Raw genomic sequence first — 17,713 nt, 5'->3', positions numbered from 1 at the left:
ACCTGGGTGGCTTAGTCGGTTAAGTGTCTGCTTTCGACTCAGGTCTTGATGTCCGGGTCCTGGGATCGAGCCCCGAATCGGGCTCCCTGCTCAGTGGAGAATCTGCTTCTCTTTCCCTCCGCCCCTCCCCACTGCTCGTTCTCTCTCTCTCTCAAGTAAATAAATAAAAATCTTTAAAAAAAAAAAAGCAGCATTTGACAAAACCCTTTCATGATAAAAAACACTCAACAAACTAGGAATGGAAGGGAACTTCCTCAACCTGATAAAGACCATCAATGAAAACCCTCGACTAACATACTAAATGAGCAAAGACTGAAAGCTTTACCCCTAAGATCAAGAACAAGACAAAGATGTCTGTTTTTGCCAGTTCTGTTCACCACTGTACTGAGGTTCTAGCCAGAGCACTTAGGCCCCCCCGAAAAAGGGGGGGCATTCCAATTAGAAAGAATGAAATAAAACTATAGCTATTCACAGATGACATGGTCCTTGTATATATCATATATATATATACCATATATATATATAACATATATCATGAAGTTATGAAAGGGGTCATACCCAAAAGACTGTATGCTATATGATTGCATTCATATGAAATGTCCAGAATAGTCCAGTCCATAGAGACTGAAGGTAAAATAGTGGTTGCTGGAGACTGGGGAAAGGGGAAAAGAAGGAAAGACTGCTTATATGGGTATGGGGGTGTGGTAAAAATGTTTTGGAATAATACAGTGGTGATGGTTGCATAACCCTGTGGTTATGCTAAAAACCACTAAATTATACACTTAAATTGTGAATCAAAATGGATTCACAATTGCTGCTTCTCATTTCAATTTATTCACATTTCTCTCTCTCTTTTTTTTTTACAAAGGTGAATCTTCTGTTGAATTGGATACCAAATAACATTTATTTTGTTCTGTCATTTTTTTGTTGTTCTATCATCATTTTTTAATAGAAAGTCCTGGTTTGCCGTAAATTACAGCCAAACTACGAGAAATCACATTTTTTCTGTATTAGCAGTCTCCAACGATGTTTCTGGGGAATAATATATCTTAATGTTATAAAGACAATTGTTAAAACTTAAAAGTAGGTCACCTTTCAGTAATACTTCGTAATTAGTAGCTAGGTAGTATGTTCTAAAGTACAGAACACCTTTTTGGTTTTTAATATTGAAGGTCATTCTGTGCAGGAAGTAGAGTATGGTTTGTTAGCTTGGATGTGACGGTAACAGCAAACTGTAGTGAGTGTGGTTAAAACTCTGCCAGCCTGACAGATGGAAGTGTTAAGAAATCTGCTACCGGCTCTTCTCATCCTGAGTTATTTTTTGATATCATGCTATGTTTTTAAATTTACCATGACATTATTTAAACTTAAAAAGAAAAATAATGTTTTAAAGTAAGAGGTAAAGCAATGGTGACTGAAGCCAGACTTCATTTTTACCCTGAAAGACTGTGGTGTGCGTTGTTGCAGCAGCAGAATCCTGTGAGGCTGTATTTGGTCAACAGAGCCCTTTTTCTTCTTGTCCACTCTCTTTCAGCCCTCTAATACCAATAGACAAATTGCTGCATTGTGTCCTTTAAAAGATACTGACACATGGCCAAAAGTCAGTAAAGGAGAATTTGCTTTTAGCTAGAGTCAACCTCCAGTGTGGCGAATGTGGAAAAGAGAATATCCAGGCCAGCCAACATCTGCCTAAAACTGCTGTTTCTGCTTCAGTGGTCAAAGGCAGCATTTAATGGCCTGGAGATGGGTTGAAATGACTAGGATTTACCTTCAGATCACTGTGCATTTTTCTTGTGATGATGGTCCATTGTACTGTAATGCTGTTGTCTTTCTGTATATACATAGGTCGAGAGCACCATTGGATGCTTACTTTCAAGTGAGCCGGACCCAGCCTCATTTACCAAGCACCTCTCACAATTCAGAGACCAGGAATCCTGTTTCTGAAGACTTGCAGGTCTCAGGTAGTTCCGATTCTGACAGTGATAGCTCTACAGAGCCCGAAGAAATTGTCCCGGCGGAGGAAACCAGAGCTGTTGTTTTAGAAGGTGAGTGTTTTATTCAGTTTTGGATTCGCAAGGCTAACACCCAGGAAGCTTAGCCTCCAGGAAGCTAGGAACTCTCGACTTGTGTTTTGATACTTGACCTTTTCCCCCCAGATGTCATCGATTTGTGCTTCAGATAGTGCAAAGCTTTCACTGGCCATAAGCCTATGTAGAGGATTTGATCTAACTTGAAATGTAATGTGATTTGTGACCCAGTAAGTTGGTCACTTTGTCGTGGCATTTTATATCCTCTTTCATTTTCTTTGACATCCGAGAAGGAAGTAGCTTCTATATTTAAAAGAGAAGCTTTGTAAATTCAGTACCCTGTCTAGTTTGCCACTTTTGAAGTCCTAGTATAATGTTACGCATTGTGCAAGTAGGATTTTGTTTAGCAGTAGTGGGCAGAGACCCCTCGTGCATATGTCCTGCTTACTCTCTGATACCCAGATTGTGGTTTTTTCCCACTTAAAGGAACCAGGGCTTCTTGGAGAAATGGTTTTCCAAGTCTGGGATAGGAGATACACAAGGTGAGCCTAGGGCATTTAATTGTGCTAGGAAGCAAGGAAGCCGTCTCTCATGGAGTCACCGTGTCCGAAGGCATGGGAGCAACCTTAAAAGGGCTCCTCGTGGCTTAAGATGGGACAATTTAAACATCAAAATGAATAATGAATGTATTCTTGGATTATGGATTGAAATGTAGGTTAAATACATCAAATCTGTGAAAAATCTATAAATTCCTGTAGATTTTAAAACCTTATTTATCAGCATCCTAGGTTATTAGAGCCCTGACTCATTGCTCTGAAAACTGGTAAATTAAAGGATTAAGCATTTATCCTGTTTTTCCTCTGTGAACTTTATTCAGGAAAACCAAATAGTTGATGAAGGAGGTTTGCTTTTGTTAAGATTTTTTTTTTTTAAGAGTAGTTTAAGATTCACAACAAAATTGCGAAGGCTCAGAGATTTTCCATGTGCATGTCTCCACACATGCATTGCCTCCTTATTATCAGCATCACTCACCAGAATGGAGATTTGTTACACAGCATAATCACTCAAAGTCCATAGTTTACCTTAGGGTTCACCTTTGGGTTATACATTTTACAGATTTGGACAAATATATAATGACATATCCATCATTATATAGAAATTTTCACTGCCCTAAAAATTCTCTTTGCTTTGGCTATTCATTCCTTCCACCTACTGCTAGTGAAGTTTTTTTAAATGAAAAATTCCAGCTAATATTGGAGGAGGAATGATAGGAAAAAGTCATAATTTCCTGACTCCTAATAAAATTATGTATCTAGGCAAAGATCAGCAGTGGATCCTAAAACGATTAGGTTGAAAGGTTAATGGGATTCCTTTTAATAGAGGGACCAGGCTGGCACCACCAGACCTTATATGCCTTTTGATATGTTGCAATCAGAAATATCCAGGGTGGCGCCTGACTGGCTCAGTCAGTGGAGCATGCAACTCCTGATCTTGGTGTTGAAAGTTTAAGCCCAACGTTGGATGTAGAGATTACTTCAAAATAAAATTAAAAAAAAAAAAAAAGAAAAATATCCATAGCACTTAGGAAGTACTGTTCCTGCCCCCCAAAAACCCTGAATCTACTTAAGACTCTAGATAAAATAACCAGGTTGCACAGTGTACAGGAAGTAGAGGAACAAGGTAAATAATACTTGAAAGACGCAACCATTCAAATCTAAAATTTGGGACATTCTACAAATGGAACACCTAGAAAAAGATCTAAATGTATATGAAAATGTAGTATAGGGATGCCTAGGTGGTTCAGTCAGTTAAGCATCTGCCTTTGGCTCAGGTTATGATCCCAGGGTTCCAGGGATTGAGCCCCACGTCTGGCTCCCTGCTCATCGGGGAGTCTTCTTCTCCCTTTGCCCCTCACCACACTCATGCATTCACTGTCTCTCAAATAAATAAAATCTTGGGCGGGGGGGGGGAAGAAAATTTACTATATTGTAAAGGGACCATCTCAAATCAGTGGGGAAAAGATAGACTTAAATTAGGTACTATTGTAAAAACTGGATTGCTAACTGGAAAACAGTAAAACTAGATTCATGACTCATACTAGAAAATAAGATATTAGTGGATCAGGGACTTAGGATAAAACAAGAAACCATCCTAGTATTAGGAGGAATATATAAGTGATAAAACCCAGAAGTAAGGAGTACTTTGAAATTTAGAGGCAATACAAGAAAATTGCATCAAAAAATTCTTTTTTAGTTTATGACAGTGAACCAGCATAGGTACTTTATGATACCACTTACATAAAATGTCTAGGAAAGGCAAATCTGTAGAGAAAAAGTAGATTAGTGATTGCCTGTGGCTGCTGGTACAGATGGGAAATGATTCTAAATTGGCATGAGAAATCTTTAGGGGATGATAGAAATGTTTTAAAATTGGATTGTGGTGATGCTTGTACAACTCTGTAAATTTACTGTAAATGAAAGTTCATATCATGAGGAAGCAATCGGTCAAATCCAGGATATAGACATTTTTCAGGACAAATGATCAGATTTCTCAAACAAATCAAGGACAGATGAGGTGAATTTTAATTTAGAACTTAGGTTCATCAACAGACATCATTAGAAGAGTGAAATGGGAACCCATTGACTGGAGAAGACATTCATAATACATATATCTGAAAAAGGGCTTATATCTAGGATATATAACTTTTGTAGCCTAACAGAAAAATGGGCAAAAGATTTTAAAAGGTACTTCCAAAGGAGGGTAGCCAAATGGCCACTAAATATATAAAAAGACTTCATTAGTCATCAGGGAAATACAAATTAAAACCACAGTGTGGTAACTAGTATGTATCCACCACTACAGCTAAAATTTAATACTGACAATATCAAGTATTAGAAAGAATATAAATCGTCCAGACCTCTCATACACCGCTGGTGGGAGTGTAAATTGGTACAGACATTCAGGTGGTATCTTTACAAACTCATCTGTATATATAAGACCTGTGGCTAAGCAATTCTGCTTCTAGGTATGTAACCAAAGAAAGGAGTACATGTGTTCAATAGAAACGTACAAGAATGTAACAGCATTGTTTGTAATGGCAAAAAACTGAAAACTACCCAAATACCCATCAGCAATAGGACAGATAAATGTGATATACTTACACAATAAAACACAATACAGTGGTGAAATTAAATGAACCACAACTCCGCATGTTAGTATGGAAGAATCTTAAAAAGAGTGTAGAGTAAAATTAGCAGACAAAAAAGTTGGATAACTCTGAAATGCTGTTTATATACAAAAGCAGGCAAAAGTCAATAGACGTTCCTAGAATTTAGTAAGGTGGTAACCTTTGGTGGGGGCAAATCATCTCCCTTCTACCCCCAAGAAATAAGGAGGACATAAGGTATAAAAGGCACTCTTGGGGTTTTTGGTGATGTTCTGGTATATAGTTCAGTTTGTGAGAATTCACTGAATGGAATACTGAGGATACACTTTTCTGTATATATATTCCACTTCAATAAAAGTTTGTGGGATTTTTGGTGTTGGGGTTTGTTTTTGTTTTTTGGTTCTAGGAGCCATTTGAAAGGGGCTCCCACAGGCCTATGATGAGATCATTTGAGCCTCAGAAAGCAAAAGGACTAAAAATTTAAAATCACCTCCTTGACCATCAGTGGAGGTTTTGAAAGGTTGACGAGGAACCTAGGGATCAGACTGGTACCACCCGAACCCAGTATGAGCCTTCTTATGTGCTACAATCAGAAGTAAACAATAAAAGATGTATTCTTGCTGCCCCTTTTCTTGCCAAAGAACAAAATTGAATCTACTGAAGGCTCTAGATTTAACTGCCAGTGTATAGGAAATATAGGTGATAGAACAAATAAGTAAGCAGTACCTCAAGGAAGCAGTCAGTCAAATGTGGGACGTAGGATATTTCATAAGACAAATGACCAGATATCCTCCAACAAATCACTGACAAGGAAGGGGTAAAATTGAATAAAGGAGGGATGCCTGGGTTGCTCAGTCAGTTAAGCGTCCACCTTCAGCTCAGGTTATGATGATCCCAGGATCCTGGAATCAAGTCCCACATCTTCCTCCTTGCTCAGCAGGGAGCCTGCTTCTCCCTCTGCCTGCCACTCCCCCAGCTTGTGTGTGCACTCTCTCTCTCTCTGACAAATAAATAAATAAAATCTTTTTTAAAAAAATGAAGGAGAGGGGCGCCTGGGTGGCTCAGTTGGTTGAGCGACTGCCTTCGGCTCGGGTCATGATCCTCGGGTCCTGGGATCGAGCCCCGCGTCGGGCTCCCTGCTCGGTGGGAGGCCTGCTTCTCCCTCTCCCACTCCCCCTGCTTGTGTTCCCTCTCTCGCTGTCTCTCTCTCTCTCTGTCAATTAAATAAATAAATAAAATCTTTAAAAAAAAAATGAATTGTTAGAGTGAAAAAAACATAAAACAATCAAGCTCGTGGAGGCTTTGCTTAGATTCTTATTGCAATAAATGTGCTGTAAAGAGCAACTTGAAAACAACTGGGGAATTTTGAGTATGAACTGTGTGGATATTAGACAGTATTAAGGGATTATTGTTACTTCCCTTAGGTATGATAATAAGAGTATGTGTAAAATCTTTATCAGTATTACAAAAATTTTTATAAGTGAAATAACATTTTAGAGTTTGTTACTAAGCATTACAAAAGAAAATGATGGGAATGGGGGCTTAGAACAAGATTGTAAAATACTGATTTGTTTTGAAATTAGGTGATGAGTACTTGTGTGTTACTTATACTGTTCTGTCTACTTTTTATGTATATTTGAAAGTATCCAAAATAAGTTAAAAAGTAAATTCACTATTACTACTTGGAGAAATTTACAGCATCATTACCAATGAGAAACGGAAAGCCGTGGTGAGCTAGGCTCTCCTGCTAGCCTCTCATACCTGACTTCTGTCTTGTTTTGCGCATTCTCTCTCTTACTGTTCCTGGAAATGACTTGGCAGAACAAGTAGGAGGTACCTCAGCAGAGCAAGAAGTTACATGTATTGGTGGAGGAGAGACCCACCCCAAACAGGTAATATGAACATCCTTTTAAATGAAATGTTTGGATTTGCATTTAAAGAAGAGGCTGAGGGCTAAAGTGGAGAGCTTGCAGACTCTGTAGGCAGGAGGTCAGGGTGTGAGTCCAGTCCATCCTACTCAGTTATGTGACTACTTCCTTACAGGTTTTGAAAAGCAGGGATAGAGGTGAGGATAACTTGGCTTGCCTACCAGACGAAGTTAAGTTTTGATTAAAATAGTGGATATGAATACAGTTTATGAACTATCTGGTAGAATCTGATTGCTATGTGGTAAACAATTTTTGTTCACAAAGGTAACACATAGTCCTTAATATGAGTTATTTACGTCAGCAGTGGACTCTGCCAATCTCAAAACATCCTTGACCTACTTTTTGCATGTTTCTATATGGCCTCCATGTTTTTATTTTTTTCTTCTAGGAAAATTTTGTGTGCATGTAAATTTATATGTGTACATAAATGTTCCATTTTTTTAATTTACACTAAAGGGAACCTCATTCTTACTAATCACTGCATAGTGTTCAGTCATAAAGAAATTTTTAGTTAACTCTTATTTTGTCATGTACACTATAGTCGTTCCCGTTTCTTCCTCCCTCTCTCCCTCTTTCCTCCTCCCTCCCTCTTCCTTCCTTCCGGTACAAATCATGCTGGACTAAGCATTTTTGTACAGTTGTCTTGCACGTATTTGTGACTATTCATATATTCATAGATATATTTCTAGCAGAGAGATTGCTCTGTGAAAGGAAAGATAGATGTATTTAGTTTTGATAGATAATGCCAAACTGCCCTCTGGAAAATTTGTGTCACTTTCTACCTGCAGCAACAGTATGGAAGTATGCCTATCTCTTCCTTAACCCTCAACATTGCTTGGTGTCATCACACATCAATTTATACCATCTAATAAATGAAAAAAATGGTTTCTTACCTTAATTTGCATTTTTTAATTATAAACGAACACTTATGAACCATTTGTATTCTTTTTGTAAGCTGTTTCTATCCTCTCTTTGTTTTTCTGGGTTTCTTTTATGTATTTTCTATTCAAGTATTTTGTAACTATTTGACGTGATTATGAACCTAATTTTGAATGTTTAACAACCTACTCTTCCGTGTTGTTGGTTATTCAGGTAACTGCTGGATTTGTTTTGTTTTTTTAATGTCTTTGTAAAGATAGTTCCTTTTCTTCATTTGAATGAAAAAGAAATCCCAAGAATTTCATAAGATCAAAGGGAAGTAATATTTTCATGGCTTCTATGAAACATTTGACCAGATTGCACTTTACAAAGAATGACAAGTGATTCAGAGGTGTTGTAGTTTTTCGGCAGCATTTTCAGTTGGGTTTGTATTGTTTTTGTGTGGTTTTGTTGATTTGATAGAGTTGCGCATCCTCTTCAAGACTGATTTTGTATTTTCCGTAATTTGAATATATTCTGATTTCCATCTAGTCTCCCCAGAAGACCAGCCCTCTTCTACCTTCTGTTTCTATGGATGATGAAGAAGGGGACACTTGCACAATATGTTTTGAACATTGGACCAATGCTGGGGATCACCGACTCTCAGCATTACGCTGTGGACACCTCTTTGGGTATAAGTGCATTTCTAAGTGGCTCAAGGGCCAGGCACGAAAATGTCCCCAGGTGAGAACCATAGATAAGGACTGAACCTGTGCACAGTCAGCATGTTAAGTCAGGAGGGTTCCTAGAACCACACTAATTTTATCTTGTTGGGCTCTTTAGTGCAACAAGAAAGCCAAGCACAGTGACATCGTTGTTCTTTATGCCCGAACCCTGAGAGCTCTGGACACTAGTGAACATGAGCGCATGAAAAGGTAGGTGGCAAGAATCTACCTACTTGGCAAATCTGAAAAAGGAGGTATGAGTCACTCTTAATGTGGTTGTAAGGCTTTACTTGGATTGTGATGGGGGAACCTCTGGGGGATCACTGGCAGTCTGTCTCACATTGTGATTTTTAATACATGTCTGATATCTTCTGAAGGAGGTCTGCATGGTTTGCTCTCCATACAGCATTAAAAATGAGGTTTTGGAGTAACAACTAATTGTGACTTCAGCTAGCTCAGTGAATGTGGGCCCCAGGCTTATTGAATGTGTACCTTCTCAGCCACAGAATGGAGGAGCCTACCTAACAATGAAGTTGATGCACAAGAAAGCAGAGCTGGGAAGTGGAGAAAGACAGATTCATGGCCCTTGATTCAGCCATGCCTAAAGTTAGACTCCAGTGGATTTCTCAGTTATCCAAGTCAATACATTGGTTTTCAGTTTTAGTTTGCCAGCTTAAATAAAGTTTCTATCATATAATCTAGGGAGTATTGACCAATGTTTCATCACATAATGTTTTCATTCTGGGAAAACTGACACCTGGGTCATGAAAAACTCATTCCTTGAAAGAAGGGGAAGAGTGCTCGCTTTGGCAGCACATATATGGAAGATAAAAGAAGGATGATAGGTGGTAGACTGTGCCACTTACTTGTGTGCCTCGTGTAAGCCTCCGCTTTCCGAGCCTGAGTGCTGTGTGCTGATTGGAACAGGTAGATTCAGAAGGAATAGAGCACCTGTTCCTTCTGCAGGAGCACTTAGCTATCCCCACAAACTTAGAATGAGCTCTAATACTTAAGCTGGCAGTAACATGACCCGGGGAAGCCAAGACCAGGGTGTCTTAAGCCCTCCCCCAGTCAAAAGTCGTAGAGAAACCTGCAGCCCTCCAGGATTACCTCACACCTGGTGTGGGCAGCAGACCCAAGCAGAAAGATTCCCTGAAATTTTTGTAGCTTATTCAGATTCTTCTCTAGGGTTTACATTTCTGCCTGCCTGTGCTTCTAAATACCATGAACATTTAATCAGGGATTCCTTGTCTTACTCTTTGTAGACAATTTATAACCACTTGGAGTATTTTCCAAGTCTTAGTTTCCTCTTCCCTACAGTAGGCTTAATGATACCTTAAACAAAACAACAACAAAAAAGAGAATCTGGCACATTGTTTGTTGCCATATTTTGCTGCTCATGTCCCTAAGCCCTCCTACAACGGCACTCTATACAGAAAATTCATGAGTGAGGCTTTGCACATGTAGTGCAATGTAAGAAATTATCAGGATTTTGGAAGCCCAAGAACAGTTGCTAATAATACTGCTTAAACTTTAAGAACACTAAAAAAATAAAAATACCCACCGAGTGCAGGGACGGGTTTTCTCACAGTGCTGCTGTTAAGAATGTACACCAACACAACTATTTAGAGAGACCATTGACTCTGTGCTTCAAAAGCATTTAAAACTAATTCTACTTTAGGCGTTCATTCTAAAGGAACGATTTGTGAAGAAATGTGTGCAAAGATTTACTAATGGGGGCACCTGGCTGGCGCAGTTGGTGGATTATAAGTTCGAGCCCCATATTGGGTATAGTGATGATTTAAAAGTAAAATCCTTAGGGGCACATGGATGGCTCAGTCAGTTAGATGTCTGACTCTTGGTTTCAGCTCAGGTCGTGATCCCGTGGGTTGAGAGATCAAGCCCCACATCAGGCTCTGCACTCAGCAGGGAGTCTGCTTGAGATTCTGTCCCTCTGCCCCTTTGCCCACTCGCGTGAGCTTGCCTTCTCTCTCTCTAAAATGAATAAATCTTTTTAAAAATAAATAGGGGCGCCTGGGTGGCTCAGTCAGTTAAGCGTCTGTCTTCGGCTCAGGTCATGATCCCAGGGTCCTGGGATGGAGCTTCGAGTCGGGCTCCCTGCTCAGCAGGGTGTCTGCTTCTCCCTCTGCCCCGCCCCCTGCTCACGCTCTCTTTCGTTCTCTCTCAAATTAATAAATAAAAAAAAATCTTTAGAAGTAAATAAATCATTTTTTAACAAAACAAAAAGATTTACTTCATGAGACTTTCCATTTAAGCATTGTTAATCCAAACCGAGAGAATTAATTAATTGAGTAAACTGGCATATCCAGCGATGGAATACTACACATTTATTTAAACTGATGTTAAAGTGCATGTAATATTTTGTCATGTGAAAGCACATTATGGTGATTATATTTTTGCAAAGCAGAAAAAATACTACAGGTAGTCACTGAGTAGTGGAATTACAGATGACTTTAATTTTCTTCTTTATTTTTTCTCGTTTGGTCCAACAAATACTTACTTGGTCCAATAAATATTTAGTGTTTTTACATGGCAGCCTTGTGAAGAGGGTAATTTTGTTGAAAAAGCTAACTTTGTAGGCATGGTTGTTAAGATATGAGTATATTTAAAACTTTGCTGATTACTCAAAGAACTCCCAAGAAACAGAAGTCCAGGACCAGTTGGCTTTACAGGTGAATTCTACCAAACATTTGAAGAAGAGTTAATACCTATTCTTTTTTTAAGGATTTATTTATTTATTTTAGTGGGCTGGGGCAGAGGGAGAGAGAGAATCCTGAAGCAGACTCCCTGCTGAGTGTGGAGCCCAACACAGGGCTTGACCCCAGGACCCCAGGATTGTGACCTGAGCCCTAATCAAGACTCAACCGCTTAACCGACTAAGCTACCCAGGCGCCCCAATACCTAATTCTTTTCAAACTTTTTCAAAAAATAGAAGAGGAAGGAAAACTTCCAAATTCATTTTATGAGTCAAGTGTCACCCTGATACCAATACCAGATAAAGACACCACAAAAAAAAAAAAAGAGAACAACAGGCCAATATCTCTGATGAATATAGGTGCAGAAATCCTCAACAAAGTATTAGCAAACCAAATCCAACAATACATTAAAAAAAAATCATTCACCATGATCAAGTGGGATTTATTCCCAGGATGCAAGAGTGGTTCATTATTTGCAAATTAATGTGATACATCATCTCAATAAGAGAAAGGATAAAAACCAAAGAATCATTTCAATAGATGCAAAAAAAAATTTGACAAAGTACAACATCCATTCATGATAAAACTCTCAACAAAGTAGGTGTAGAGGGAACAGACTTCAACATAATAAAGGCCTTATATGAAAAACCCCACAGCTAAATCATCCTTAATGGGGGAAAAGTGGGGTCTTTTCAGTTAAGGTCAGGAACAAGACAAGGATGTCCACTCTCACCACAGCGATCAGATAAATAAAATAAAAGACATCCAAATTGGTAAGGAAGAACTAAAACTTTACTATATGCTGATGATATGGTACTGTACGTAGAGAACCCAAAGAAGACTCCACCAAAAAACTGCCAGAACTGATAAATGAATTCATTAAATTTGCAGAATGAAAAATCAATGTACAGAAAACCATTCCATTTCTATACACTAATAATGAAGCAGCGGAAATAGAAGTTAAGAAAACAATCCCATTTATAATTGTACCAAAAATAATAAAATACCTAGAAATAAACTTAACTAAAGAGAAAGACCTATACTCTGAAAACTATAAAACATTGATGAAAGAAATGGAAGATGGCACAAATGGAAAGACATTCCATGCTTATGGATTGGAAGAACAAATATCATTAAAATGTCTGTGCTACCCAAAGTAATCTACACAGTTAATGCAATCTCTATCAAAATACCAACAGCATTTTTCACAGAACTGGAACAAACAATCCTAAAATTTATAAGGAATCCTAAAAAAAAACTGGAGGTATCACAGTTCTGGAGTTCAAGTTATATTACAAAGCTGTAGTAGTCAAAACAGTGTGGTAATTGGCACAAAAACAGACACACAGTTGAATGAAACAGAATAGAAAACCCAGAAATGAATCCACAGTTACATGATCAATTACTCTTTGACATAGCAGGAAAGAATATGCAATTCGGGGACAGAGACTGTCTCTTCAACAAATGGGAAAGCTGGACAACAACATGCAAAAGAATGAAACTGGACCACTTTCTTATACACAAGAATAAACTCAAAATGGATTGAGGACCTAAATGTGAGACCTGAAACCATAGAAAAGCCTAAAAAAGAGCATAATTACACCACTGACATAAGCAGTAGCAACATCTTTCTAGCTAGGTCTCCTGAGGCAAGGGAAACAAAAGCAAAAATAAACTACTGGGACTGCATCAAAATAAAAAGCTTCTGCACAGCAAAGGAAACACCAACAAAAAACAACCTACTGAATGGGAGAAGATAATTTGCAAATGACATATCAGATAAAGGGTTAGTATCCAAAATATATAAAGAACTTCTACAACCCACCACCCTAAAAACAAATAATCCAATTTTTTAAAAAATGGGCAAACAACATGAACACACATTTCTCCAAAGAAGACATCCAGATGGCCAACAGACACATGAAAAGATGCTCAGTATCACTCATCGTTGGGGAAATGCAAATCAAAACTATAATGAGATATCCCCTCATACCTGTCAGAATGACTAAAAATCAAAAACAGAAGAAACAACAGGTGTTGGCGAGGATGTGGAGAAAAAGGAACCCTCTTGCACTGTTGGTAGGAATGCACACTGGAGCAGCCACTGTGGAGACAGTATGGAGGTTCCTCAAAAAATTTAAAACAGAAATACCATATGATCCAGTAATCACACTGCTGTTTAACCACAGAATACAAAAACACTAATTCAAAGGGATGTATGCACCCCTGTGTTATAGTACCATTTTACAATAGCCAAAGTATGGAGGCAGCCCAAGTAGAGATGAATGGATAAAGAAGAGGTGGTATACACAAACACACACGAATATTATTCAGCCACAAAAAAGAATGAAATCTTGCCTTATGCAACAACATGGATGGAGCTGGAGAGTGTAATACTAAATGAAATAAGCCAGTCAGAGAAAGACAAATACTGTATGATTTCACGCATATGTGGGATTTAAGAAATAAATGAGCAAAGGGGGAAAAAAAGAAAAATCAAAAAACAGACTTTTTTTTAAGATTTTATTTATTTAACAGAGAGAGACACAGCAAAAGAGGGAACACAAGCAGGGGGAGTGGGAGAGGGAGAAGCAGGCTTCCCACAGAGCAGGGAGCCCGATGTGGGGCTCGATCCCAGGACGCTGGGATTATGACCTGAGCCGAAGGCAGACGCTTAACGACTGAGCCACCCAGGCGCCCCCCAAAACAGCCTCTTAACTATAGAGAACAAACAGATGGTTACCAGAGGAGAGGTGGGTGGGGGCTGGGTGAAATAGGTGAAGGGGATTACAAGTACACTTATCTTGATGAGCACTGAGTAATAGATGGAATTGTTGAATCACTGTATTGTACACCTGAAACTAATACGACACTATGTTAACTACGCTGGAGTTAAAATTGAAAATAAACTGCTGGTTACTATAATCAATCAGTATGCTCCCTATCCTCCTTAGAAAATGCGAACATTCTGAAAATGCCAATAAATACAGAAACTTAATAAAATGAACACCCTTGTACTGGACTTTATCAGATCTTAACAAATTGCCATATTTGTTTTAGGCCTTAAAAAAATAAATCATTATAGGTAAGGCAAAAGCTTCCTTGTGAATTTCATTGTCCTTAATTCCATCTCTTTCCCCAGAGGATCTATAATTATAAATCATATAGTATGATTTAGAGTTTTTACACTTTATGCAAATGTTACTAGATTATAATTTTCCTCGGTAATTTTTTTTTTTAATTTTATTTATTTAGGGGCGCCTGGGTGGCTCAGTTGCTAAGCGTCCGCCTTCGGCTCAGCTCATGATCCCAGGGTCCTGGGATCAAGCCCCGCATCGGGCTCCCTGCTCTGCAGGAAGCCTGCTTCTCCCTCTCCCACTCCTGGGAGCTGAAGGCAGACGCTTAACCAACTGAGCCACCCAGGTGCCCTGTTTTTTTTGTTTAGAATTATGTTTGGGGTACATATCCTAGTTGGGATAGCTCTAGCTTATTCATTCTAACTCTTGTAGAGTGTTCTAGTTCTCTAATTTAGAATTTCCCTGTACATGTTTTGTATTGGTGGACAGTTAAGGTGGTTTCCGGTTTTTGTTAATATAAGCCATCGTGCAGAGAGATGGGCAAAAGTCTCCTTATGTCTAGAAATGGAATTACTTTATTGTAGGTCACATGTAATTTCAACTTCACTAGATACTGTCAAATTGCTCTTCCAAGAAGCTGTTTCCAATTTACACTCCCACCAGCAAAAGTAAGATTTCTCATTTTTTTCATACCCTTGTCCGCTTTGTGTTATCAGACTTAATTTTGACAGTCTCATGGAGTCAAGTAGTGTTTATTTAATTTGTATATCCTCAGTTATTAATGAAGTTGGACATACTCGTCTGTGAATTTTGTTTTTTATCTTTTGTTCATTTGTATTGAGCAAAATACATTGTTTATTTCTTACTGATGTATAGTTCGTTGTGTTTTCCTTATACAGTTGACCCGGGGACTAGAGGCACCAACCCCTCTCACAGTCAAAAATCCACACATAACTTTTTTAACTGCCCAAAACCTTAACCTTAATAGCCTACTGTTGACTAGAAACCTTACTGGTAACATATATTGGTTAACATATATTTTATGTTATATGTATTATGTACTACATCCTTACAATAATACCTAACTTTTTCTTAATTTTTTCCACATTTCTAGGCTACATGGCCAAACATTTCTAGGTTTATCTGTGAGTTTTTTCAAATTGTTGCAAATCTCCAAAAAAATTTTCTGGTGTATTTATTGAAAAAAATCCACTGTAAGTGGACCAGCGCAGTTCAAACCCATGTTGTTCAGGGTCACCTGTACTGATTCTTTGCTGGTTGTGTATATTGCAAATAGCATCACCCATTCTGTGGCTTGTCTCTTTAACTTGTTTATGTTTTCTTTTGTTGAACATGAGTTTTTAATTTTAATGCAGTCAAATTTTATCTCTTGTGTTTCTTTGTCCACTGCTTCAAGGTCATAAGGACTTAACGTCTTCTTCTAAAGGTTCTTCAAAAATTTTGCTTTTTATGTAGGTTTTAAATATTTTTAAATATAGTTTTATGGATAACCAGGTGTTATAGCGTAATTATTAAGTAATATGTTCTTCCTGTATAAGTTTTCATTGCTACCTTTATCCTAGATTAATTTTTTTTTTAGATTTTATTTATTTATTTGAGAGAGAGAGAATGAGAGATAGAAAGCACAAGAGGGAAGAGGGTCAGAGGGAGAAGCAGACTCCCTGCTGAGCAGGAAGCCCGATGTGGGACTCGATCCCAGGACTCCAGGATCATGACCTGAGCCGAAGGCAGTCGCTCAACCAACTGAGCCACCCAGGCGCCCCTAGATTAAATTTTTGTATATGAATGGACTGCTTTTAGGTTCCATGGTCTCTTTGTTAATTCTTGCCCCAGTATTCCAAAGTTATAATTTAGTGTAGTTTTAAAATACCTCCTCCCACCTTGTTCTTCAAATTGACTTTGGCATTCTTGGCATTTTGCTCTTAATTTTAAAATTAGTTTCCTAAGTTCCATTTAATGCAATTTCAATCAAGATTTCAAAGGGAAAAGCTCCCTTTGAAATCTTGATTGAAATTGCATTAAATTTTTTGAGTAACTTGAGAAGTTCTATCTTGATGATTTTGAGTCGTTCCAGCTGTGAACATTATATAATATCCTTCCTTCCACTTATTCACTGTCTTCTTGTGCCTTTTACAAGTGTACTTTGCTTCGTAAAGCTCTTGCATGCTCTTTAACTTTATTCCTAGATTGCTATTGTTAGAATTGCTCTTGTGAATGATGTTTTTTCTGTTACATTTACTAATCAGTTATCTGGCATATGGGAAATGCTGTTGATCTAAATCTTTTGTTTTAGTTCATTTATTTTTTCAGTATTCTGTATACCCACCGGGGGGCTTGAGCTCAATGACTCTGAGATCAAGAATCACGCATTTCTGTGACTGAGCCAGCTAGGCACCCCAATCTAATTTCCGGATCTTAATTCCAGCACATAGTTTGTGGGTTCTCTTAAACTTTCCACGGAGATGAATAGGGCAGCTTTATCCTTTCCAGTTTTCATCTTTTCTCCATCCTGTCTTACTGAGTGTAAGTTTTTTTGTGTATGCATATTTTGAAGTGTCTTTGGGTACATGCAAATTTATAACTTTTATTTTTGGTGAATGTATGTTTTTCATTATGCATTGTTCCTCTTTATGCCTATTCATGTTTTTTTGTTTGTTTTAAGATTTTATTTATTTATTTGACAGAGAGAGAGACAGCGAGAGAGGGAACACAAGCAGGGGGAGAGGGAGAGGGAGAAGCAGGCTTCCCGCCGAGCAGGGAGCCCGATGCGGGGCTCGATCCCAGGACCCTGGGATCATGACCTGAGCTGAAGGCAGACGCTTAACGACTGAGTCAACTAGGCGCCCCTATTCATGCTTTTTAATTCTGACTGGTCTTAGCATTTTCCCAGTATATACCTTCTATCTTTTTACCTTCAGCCTCGTTTTTGTAGTGTTATTTAATTTTAGTATCTGACAAACAACTCGTAACTTACTGTTTTCTTTTAATCCAACAGATGACCTTGGTCTTTTAACATTGTCATTTTACTCTTATAATTTGGCCCTAACTCGAGCAGTGGGTTTGCCTCTGTTCTCTCATTTGGCACTTTTGCATTTTTGGTCTCATTTCCTAGTAAAAGCCAGATTCCTGGACATCACTGCCTGCATTAATGCTGAATCCCAGTGACTCCTGAGTTCGGCCCTGCGTGCTCCTTT

At 38.4% G+C, this 17,713-nt stretch overlaps 1 protein-coding gene across 2 annotated transcripts in view; it reads left to right on the top strand.

The window, feature by feature from the left end:
- RFWD3 (ring finger and WD repeat domain 3) overlaps nt 1-17,713 on the top strand; it is a 45,808-nt gene that overhangs the window by 15,641 nt on the left and 12,454 nt on the right. For both annotated transcript variants that reach the window (XM_028092937.1, XM_028092929.1), the window contains exons 3-6: nt 1,846-2,045; nt 7,015-7,085; nt 8,532-8,723; nt 8,823-8,914. In XM_028092937.1, coding sequence (XP_027948738.1) covers nt 1,846-2,045; nt 7,015-7,085; nt 8,532-8,723; nt 8,823-8,914 — 555 coding nt within the window. The remainder of the gene's footprint in view (nt 1-1,845; nt 2,046-7,014; nt 7,086-8,531; nt 8,724-8,822; nt 8,915-17,713) is intronic.

Source organism: Eumetopias jubatus, unplaced genomic scaffold (assembly GCF_037043125.1).
Source record: "Eumetopias jubatus isolate StellerSeaLion01/CBP00866 unplaced genomic scaffold, mEumJub1_p1.0 scaffold_10, whole genome shotgun sequence".
In the NCBI taxonomy this organism is placed as follows: domain Eukaryota; kingdom Metazoa; phylum Chordata; class Mammalia; order Carnivora; family Otariidae; genus Eumetopias; species Eumetopias jubatus.
The sequence above is the reverse complement of the archived record's forward strand: the minus strand, read 5'-3'. Positions and strand labels throughout refer to the sequence as shown.